The sequence below is a fragment of the Mustela nigripes genome, chromosome 2 (assembly GCF_022355385.1).
Source record: "Mustela nigripes isolate SB6536 chromosome 2, MUSNIG.SB6536, whole genome shotgun sequence".
Lineage (NCBI taxonomy): Eukaryota > Metazoa > Chordata > Mammalia > Carnivora > Mustelidae > Mustela > Mustela nigripes.
In genome coordinates this window covers 23,797,255-23,806,934 of record NC_081558.1, presented here as the reverse complement: position 1 = coordinate 23,806,934, position 9,680 = coordinate 23,797,255, and the positions used below count along the sequence as shown (strand labels likewise).

At 42.0% G+C, this 9,680-nt stretch overlaps 1 protein-coding gene across 1 annotated transcript; it reads left to right on the top strand.

Moving 5' to 3' along the window:
• The first annotated feature begins 6,229 nt into the window (after positions 1-6,229).
• Positions 6,230-6,755, top strand: LOC132009813 (ubiquitin-like FUBI-ribosomal protein eS30 fusion protein). Its single transcript, XM_059387843.1, has one exon. The coding sequence runs from the start codon at positions 6,288-6,290 to the stop codon at positions 6,684-6,686; it is 399 nt and encodes a 132-aa protein (XP_059243826.1). The 5' UTR covers positions 6,230-6,287; the 3' UTR covers positions 6,687-6,755.
• Positions 6,756-9,680: the final 2,925 nt, after the last annotated feature.

The following is a 9,680-nucleotide window of genomic DNA, read 5'->3' as shown; positions in this document are numbered from 1 at the left end:
AGTTTCTACATGTTAAGGGAGGCCGTGTGGAGGGGCATCCAGGAGGCAGGACACGGATGGATGGGAATGATAGATTTCAAAGGACGGAAGTGTGGGACATATACCGGCAAGGCCAGGAATTTGCTAAGAGGAGGAACGTGATAGCGTTCATCAACAAATAACCAGATTGCTCTAGCAATGACCAACTGAATGGTGTGGTTTTAACTGGTTTAAAAGTTAAATCAGATATTTTGCTATTTGTAGGTGTAGCTAAGCTATGGCCTTTCACTAGTACTTTGACAGCAGATAATTATATCAATGAGAGTTGCTTAGGAATGGAGACAAAGGGAAACCTACCTAATGGGGCGCCCATTCTGTGCTGGGCACTGTCTATGCCGACTACTTTTACCCTGCACCATGCCATTATCAGCACCCCACTTTACAAATACACAAAGAGAAAAGTGAACTTATGTGTCTCCAGTTGCCAGTGGCACTCAAGGCTGCCTGACCCATCCCTTACCTGTTCCCCGGGGGGCAGGCCTAGGAGCAAGAGCACCAGGACCGTGTTCAGGCTCCTTTTCCAGACTTGGTTCAGTTGCTTCCTTCCCTGACCCCTAAGCTTCAACCACAGAACTCCTCTCCCAACTTCTCAAAGTTAACCTTGGAAGTGTGACCTCCGTGCCCTTGAGAATGCTCTTCCTTCTGTCTTGTCCTCATTCTGTACACCAAATCTTATTTATTCTGAGTCCTTGCTCGTGTGCTTCTCCTCCAAGTCTTCCTACATCATTGCCTTAAAATCTTATAAACACAAGGCAAGAAAGGAAGGAATGAGCGAGTGAATGAATGAATAACAGATGGAAGAATATTATCTTCCGATAAAATCAATGCCCCATCCATTCTTTCCGCAGCAATATCTCTCCACCGGAGGAGAGTAGCTATTCCCGTTCCATTCAGAAAATACGGATCGAGTTCTTCCTATCGCAAAGCTCAGTGCCCAGCGAGTGGAGAACACAACATTGGGTAAGACCCAGCCCAGCCTGAGTCCTCTAGGTGTTCACAATCACACAAACAGCAGAAAATTTTTGCAAAATGAGCTTGGATGCACTTGGGGGCTCCTGCCTGACTTTCCGCTCCTTGAAGGAGGAAGTACGTTTTGAGAGTGGGAGACTCAACTTCATGCCTTTTCTAAGAGAAGTCTGACTCACATCCACCCCCTTCAAGAAGTGCAAATCCCAGTGCAGAATGACCCCATTCCTAGCCAAGTAGGGACCCGCCAGGCTCTGGAACAGATGGCCTCATGGTCCAGGATCGCAAATAGCCTATTGCGGCTTCGGCTGGTCCAAAATGATAAGGTTAGAAAACCAGACAATATCGTTCTGAGTGTTCATAAAAATAAGCAGAAATTACAGAACCCTTCACATTCTTAAGAGTTATCACTTATTATTATAACCTTGCTCGTTTCAAGAGTGATCCCAGAACATTTAAACAAATTATAATAAAATAAGATGGCAACATAATACTACTATTTAAAATAAAATCATAGATTAATACCAGAAAACTCCAGACTATTCCACTTAATTTCATGTAGGGGAGTCTTTGAAATTAGGTTAAGTGACTCCAGGCTTTTTATTTATAGAAGTAACTTGGACGTTGGTCTGAGAAGTGATATATCTAAGTTTTCAAATAAACGCAAGTCCTAGAGAATTGTAAATAATGAAGAGCCATGTGGATGAAAAACATATCTTATAAATACTCTATCTAATTGATAGGAAAAGCCCTTTACATTAGATAAATACCTAATAAAAAGAGTTAAAGACAGGATGCAAAAATTATATATATATATACACACACACACACAAAACCTATAGCACTGTTCTGTATATGGAGGGAGAAAAGAAGGTAAAAAGCAAACAGGAAAGAAAGTTGCACTGTTGTAATAATGTAAAAAAAAAGAAAAAGCAAATCCCCTCCCCTCCCCAAGAGGAAAGCAGCGCAGGGCACAGCCTGGCTCAGCGCCCACCCAGCTAGCCAGTCGTGTCCCTTTGTTTGGATTAGCAAAAGGCGCCCCCTCTGGGTGGATACAGCTCTTGGAACACATGACTTGGCATCTGAAGAGACTTTATGCCAAGAAAAGGTATCTTGGCCTCTGGGGACTGCATTCTTATCCACGTGCTGAACGTCAGCTCCCAGCCAGCCCCCCTGAAGTTCGGAGTAAATTTCACAACAGACCCCCATGCCCAGCAGCGTTCTGCGTAAGGTGTCTGGAGAAAGGGGTGCCTGGTGGCTCAATGGGTTGGGGCCTCTGCCTTCGGCTCAGGTCATGATCCCAGGGTCCTGGGATCTAGCCCTGCATCGGGCTCTCTGCTCTGTGGGGAGCCTGCTTCCCACCCACCCCCCCACCCACCCCCACCTGCCTCTCTGCCTACTTATGATCTCTGTCAAATGAATAAATAAAATCTTAAAAAAAAAAAAAAAAAGATGTCTGGAGAAAGGCCTTGGGTTAGAGTTCTTACCCTGGATTTGGGGCTAACCTTCACCACTCTGAGCTCAGTTTCTTCTGCACAGCGAGGTGACGCTCACTGGGACCTGCTCCTAGGCGGGAGTCAAATGAGCTCATTGCTGCCTTTCGTGATGCACGAATATGCCTATATGCCTCATTAAGTAAGCCGTATCCCATTTACTTTCCAGGGAATAAAATGTTTTCCCTTTTCACCTCCTCATGCATTCTTATTTGACATTTTAAAGTGTATTCATTCTCATGTTTGTCTTCATTTTTGCTTCTTTCTTCAAGTAATTAATAATAATAATAATCATAACCCCAAACCCAAGAATGACTACCAGCGGCGGAGCACATTCCCATGCACCAGGCATTGTGCCAAGCACTTCCTACAATGTTATGGTCTCATGAATCTTCCCAAGGTAGGAATGCCATTTCCTCCAATACGCAGATACAGATACTGAGACCCAAAGGTTAAGTAACAAAAAATTAGCACAACCAGGGTTTCAATCTGCAACTTTGTGATTCAGAGCTTCTGCTAGGTACACTCTAGATGTGTTCATTGTAGCAAATAAGGCAGGAGGGAAACAAAGAAGGAGACAACAACCGTCTTTGCTCCGCTGTTTTCCGGTTACCCCGCTGTTTTCCGGTTACCGGCTTGGTGACATTGCTGTAACATTGCTGGAGGATTCCTTTTACTCGGGGCATCAATAAAATAGAAGAGGGGATTTTTTAACCAGTTGAGGGGGTAACTATTAATAGTTGGCTCCCACCACCCGTTTAGGAAGACGGAAGAAAGACTAATACCTTCTGCATGGTGATTGCTTTCCCTTAGCCTCCGCAAGTGCCATTATTGTAATTCCTAACATCATTCCCAGAATCATTTATTCTTGTTAATAGTTGCAGCAATAACCATTTAGAATCTCCTCCGCTTTGTCAAAGGCAGTCAAGGAAATATACATTGTATTTAATTAAGTCTCTATTAAGAGTAAGTGGAAGGTGCTTCATCATGTTCGTAAGCCTGAAACTACTCTCCCTTATCAGAGACTCCCCTTGGGAGGCCTGTAGCTTCTTTAGCTGACAGGCTACAAATCATACCCTGGATGGCCCTGCTGCTGGCTTCGAGAACTATCACTGGTAACTTGTGCACACCATACCTCCTAATGTTGGGTTCTATGTATGGAACCCACCAAATACAGTTCATTCTGATTTTTTTTTTAATTTTCTTATTTTTATTATTATTACTTTTTTAGATTTTATTTGTTTATTTATTTGTCAGAGAAAGAGAGCACGCAGAAGTAGGCAGAGTGGCAGGCAGAGGCAGAGAGAGAAGCAGGCTCCCTGCTGAGCAAGGAGCCCAATGTGGCACTCAATCCCAGGACCCTGGGGTCATGACCTGAGCCAAAGGCAGGGGCTTAACCCACTGAGCCACCCGGCATCCCCAGTTCATCCTGATTTTAAAAAAACAAAACAAACAAACAAACAAAAAACAAAAGAAAAAAAAACCTTCCCTGTAGCAGAATACAGACATACTTCTTTGGTTCAAAATACCTGATTCCTTAGGTGTGAATCATGTCAAGAGTCGCTTATTCAAAGCCCCAGTTGTTCCTCTATTGTTTTGGTTTGGGGATGACCAAGAAAATTTTTGAGAGATTACTATATATGTCAGGGAGTGGACTGCACATTTAAAGATCACCTCCTTTAATGATCAGACCAATCCTTTGAAATAGTTAATAAACAAGAAAACAATCTTAGAGTGATTAAGGGTTCTATTTTTCCCAAGTACCCAAGAATTCTAGTCGACTTGGCACTAGCACTTTTTAAATATTAAATGACACCACTTCCCAGGTTGGTCATTAGTTCTGAAGAGAATAGGATGGCAGAGTCCTTCCTCTTCTTCTTCTTCTTTTTTTTTTTAAAGATTTTATTTATTTATCTGACAGACAGAGATCACAAGTAGAGAGGCAGGCAGAGAGAGAGGAGGAAGCAGGCTCCCTGTTGAGCAGAGAGCCTGATGTGGGGCTTGATCCCAGGACCCTGAGATCATGACCTGAGCCGAAGGCAGAGGCTTAACCCACTGAGCCACCCAGGGGCCCCGCAGAGTCCTTCTTCTATCACCCCTTCTCTCTTCAGTGGCCTTCCGGATCCAGTGAGGCAAAAATAAAAGAGCACTCTCCAATCATGTTTTTTTCACAGAACTAGAACAAACGATTCTAAAATCTGTATGGAACCACCAAAGACCTTGCATAGCCAAAGCAATCTTGAGGAAGCGGAAGGAAGCTGGAGGCATCACTCTTCCTGACTTCACACTATATTACAAGTCATCAGTAATCAAAACAGTATGGTATTGGCCTAAAAACAGACACATAGATCAAAGGAACAGAATAGAAAGCCCAGAAATAAACCTATACATACATGAGCAATGAATTTATGATAATGGAGCCGAGAGTAATGGGGAAATCGTTTCTTCAATAAATGCTATTGGGAAAACTGGACAGCCAAATTCAAAAGAATAAAACTGGGCCCCTATGTTACACCATAGATAAAAATCAACTCAAAATGGAGTTAGACTTGAACGCAAGGTTTAAAGCCTTAAAACTCCTAGAAGAAAACATAAGAGGTAAGCTCTTTGGCATAAGTCTTGGTGGTGATTTTTTTTTTGATTTGACACCAAAAGCAAAGGCAACAAAACCCAAAATATATAAATGGGACTAAATAAAACCAAAAAAGCCTCTGTATAGCAAGGGAAACCATCCCCAAAATGAAAGGATAACCTACAGAATGGGAGAAAATATTTGATAATTATATCTCTAAGAAGTTAATACCCAAAATATATAAAGAGCTTATACAACCCAATAGGGGAAAAAAAAATGACTTACAAATGGGCAGAGAAGCTGAATAGACATTTTTACAAAGAAGACCTAGAAATGGCCAACAGGTGCATGAAAAGATTCTAAACATCATTAGCCATCAGGGAAATGCAAATCAAAACCACAATGAGATATCATCTCACACCTGTCAGAATGGATATTAACAGAAAGATAAGAAATAACGAGTGTTGGTGAAGATGTGGAGAAAAGGGAACCCTTGTGCTCTGTTGGTGGGGACACAAACTGGTGCCGCTGCTATGGAAACCAGGATGGAGGTGCCTCAGAAAATTAAAGATAGAACTATCATAGGATTCAGCAATTCCACTTCTGGGCATTTATCTAAAGGAAGGGAAATTATTATCCCCAAAAGATCAGCAGCCTATGTTCATTGCAGCATTATTTACAATAAGGAAGACATGGAAACAACTTAAGAGTTGATGGATAAATGGATAAAGAAAATATGATCATGGATATATCCTATACGTGTTATAGTTATATGACACTTCATATATCACATATCGTGTGTGTGTGTGTGTGTGTGTGTGTGTGTAGGGAGAGAGAGAGAGAAATATTATTCAATGAGATAAAAGAAGGAAATCCTGTTTTTTATGGCTGGAACTTGAGGGCACTATGCTAAGTGAAATAAGCCAACAGAGAAAGACAGATATTGTATGATATCACTTATATGTGGATTTTTAAAAAAACAACTAAATCTATAGATAGGTACAGAGAACAGATGGGTAGTTCTCAGAGGCAGGGTGAGCCGGGGAGACAAAATGGGGGAAGGCGGTCAGAAGATACACGCTTCTAGTTATCCAATAAATAAGTTCTGGGATATAATATATACGCATGGTGACTTCAGTTAAGAATACTATATTGTAGCTCTTTCTCGACTCCATCTTCGCGGTAGCGGCTGCGGTGTCCGCAGTTCAGTCGCCGACATGCAGCTCTTCGTCCGCGCCCAGGAGCTACACACCCTCGAGGTGACCGGCCAGGAGACGGTCGCCCAGATCAAGGTTCATGTAGCCTCGCTGGAGGGCATCGCTCCTGAAGATCAAGTCATGCTCCTGGCGGGCACGCCCCTGGAGGATGAGGCTACCCTAGGTCAGTGTGGCGTGGAGGCACTGACCACCCTGGAAGTAGCCGGCCGCATGCTTGGAGGTAAAGTCCACGGTTCTCTGGCCCGTGCTGGGAAAGTAAGAGGGCAGACTCCTAAGGTGGCCAAACAGGAGAAAAAGAAGAAGACAGGCCGAGCCAAGCGGCGGATGCAGTACAACCGGCGCTTTGTCAACGTTGTGCCCACTTTCGGCAAGAAGAAGGGCCCCAATGCCAACTCTTAAGTCCATTGTAATCCTGGCTCTCCCCCAATAAAGCCTCTTACGTAGTTCAAAAAAAAAAAAAAAAAAGAATACTATATTGTCTATTTGAAAACTGCTAAGAGAACTTAAAATTCTCATCATAAGACAAAAAGTGTGTATATGTAGTGATGGATGTTAACCACACTTATTTTGAAAATCGTTTCATAATATACATATCTATCAGATCATTATATTTCTATCAATAATATAATGCTATATGTCAATCATATTTTATCTAAAAGAGAGAGAAAGCACAAGACAGATCATTCTCTCTAATAGAATGGGAATTAGTCTATTGGTCAAGTCCATTATCTTCACACTTTACCATTCCAGATCTGAGCCATGATCCACTTCTCTATGCCGCGACTGGGAAGTGTTCGGGGAAGTAAGGGAAGATTCACATAGCAATTTCAATCGACCCAACATGGCTGTTGAACAATTAAAAGACCAGAAAGTTATAGTGTATTTACTTCCCCTCTTCTGGAGTTAATATGTGGTTGAGGAACACCACCAGAGATTAGGTAGGACTCTATCAGGGAAAAGTGGCCCTTGGCCCCATGTTCCAGCCAGATATATCAGGGTAAGCTTTCATTGCATCCGTCCTTGAGCTAGTCTCAAACAGAACAATGGGGAGGGGGCAGGGGGGTAAGGGTTGATCACACCTTCCTGGAGTCACAGCACTCCTAGAGGCCAGCAACACTTGGGTCCTTGTGGGACATTCCAGAGCTCACTCTTCCAGCTGCGCAACCGACGTCATTCTTGCTCTGTCTCTGCTGGTGCGGGATGACTGAGAAAATGATGCACTTGTGATCCTTACTTTCAAGAGGGGGAAAAAGTCTCTATTGCAGGGCTATCTATAGTTTTCCAATGTTTTCTTAAGAAGGAAAAAAAAGGATGTGTTGAAAGACACAGCTGCCTGTGGAACTGCTGAATAAATTCTGGCCAGTTTAGCATAGTCATGAAGCTCCAAAAATATATGTTTTCCTGGTCCAAGGTTGAAGGAAGCAGCTCCACTACTCCACTAGAAATGTGTTGGGCTTGACAGACCAGGAGGAAACCTAGTTTTGCTGCTTTGCTCTAAAGTGTTTCCATAAGCCCAAATTTCTGGATGGTTACGAGTAATTTGCCTCAACTTAATTTCTCTCATTCAAAGGTATGGAAAAAAATGCCTGTCATAGGCAATGGAAAATAATTAAGACATTAGCCTTGTGTTGGACGTCCAGAAGGCAAAGACCCATTAGCTTACACGTCAATGCTGAATTACAATATCGTCCAACTTGCAGGAGTGACGGAGATCCTGGGAATGAGAGGACCACACAGGCCCCTGTGCTATTCCACTCTGTAAGCCCCTTGCTTTTCTGTGCTGGCCTTCCTCTTCTCCGGGATTCTGCTGCTATCTCTTGAGTGAGCTGACTTTGCCAACTCTGAGAATCCTCCTTAGTAATCTATTCAATATGTGCACTCCCTTTGGAAGAAATACAGTAGTCTGTGTGCATTTCCTATCTGCTCCTAATTTCCTATACTGTGAATTATGTCATCTAGTTTCTGTGCCATTGCCAGTGGGAAAAGGCTGTCTAGATCAATCTGGTCAGACCGCCGCAAAGCCCGAGAAACACCAATTAGACCACCGCAAAGTTGACTCACGCCCAAGAAGACCAACCCCAATTTCCTCTAGTGCTCCTTGTTGTTTGAACACTGAACCCTATGGAAGCCTCTTGAATAAGTCATTTGACCCACGATGTTTCTTCCAAGATCTACCGCTAGGATGGGTCAGATTTGAACACATCTTGCAAAAGCAATGGAAATACACCGAGATAGTAAATCTGGGAAGAGATCGATTCAGATTATGGAGGGTGGATTTTGATCCAGGAGGTAAAGGTTTTTGTTTTCAGGTTTTTGTTTGTTTGTTTGTTTATATGATTGATCAATTTCAAGTATAATTAACATACACTGTTTTATTAGTTTCAAGCGTATAATATAATGATTCAGCAGGCGGTAGAGGTTTTGGATTCTCACACTTCTGAATTTAATCAGAGCAGCTGTAGAAGTGGAAAGCCCTGCGGCTCATAGACTTAAAGGTTAGAAGGTATGGGGCAATGTAATGTCCACATCCACACAATCAGTGAAGAGTAAAAGGACCTTTGGATCAAATTACCTGGATAATTGTTTCCATCATTTGATGCCCATGGGCAAAGCACAGAATTTGAAGTTTTTGAGAAGTATTTTAATCCAATCTTGTCCCCTGCAGAATCCAGTTAAGGGAACAGAAGATTAATCTCCAAGGGTCCCTCTGATCCTAAGATCCCAAGAAGTCACACCCACCGTTTGTCACCCCATCCAGGAAGTGAGAGCTTTTTTCCTACACCTCCCCAAATGCTTATTCCCAAATACAACCACATTTTTTCAATTTCTTGTGATTCCATTCAGAAGCATAAAAATACTCTATGTGTATCTGCTTTACAAAGATATGTTATTTATTATTTTTTGACTAACAAAAATGTACTCAACACAATATTTTTTTTACTTTTCTTTATTTATCTAATAACATATCTTAGAAATCTTTTTGAAAAAGCATATTCACTTTTTTATTGTTCTTTCAAAAATAGTCTGACATTCTATAATGTGACTATACTGATTTTCATTAAATAGTTATGAAAAATCAAATCATTTTCAAAGTATTACAGGCACATGGCTAAAGTTTATAGAATCACAGAAGGACACATAAGGACAATTTATACGTTTCCCCACTTCTCCATTGCCCCTGAATTCCAATCCTCAGATCAAATACTTACCACCCTGATAGCAATTTCTTCTCTCTAGTTCTTAATTATATAATAACATAACTATACCTTGATGCTTCGACCTTGGATGTTTTCTCTTGAATTCCTGGGAACACAACAACTTGGCTTTGGAGCACTAATCTTACGGCACAGAGCAACTTACCCCTTCCTCCGATGAGCTCCAATAAACTTTTCC

Bases quoted from the DNA above. Each gene is read 5' to 3' on its own strand.
- LOC132009813 (XM_059387843.1), top strand. From the start codon at position 6,288: ATGCAGCTCTTCGTCCGCGCCCAGGAGCTACACACCCTCGAGGTGACC.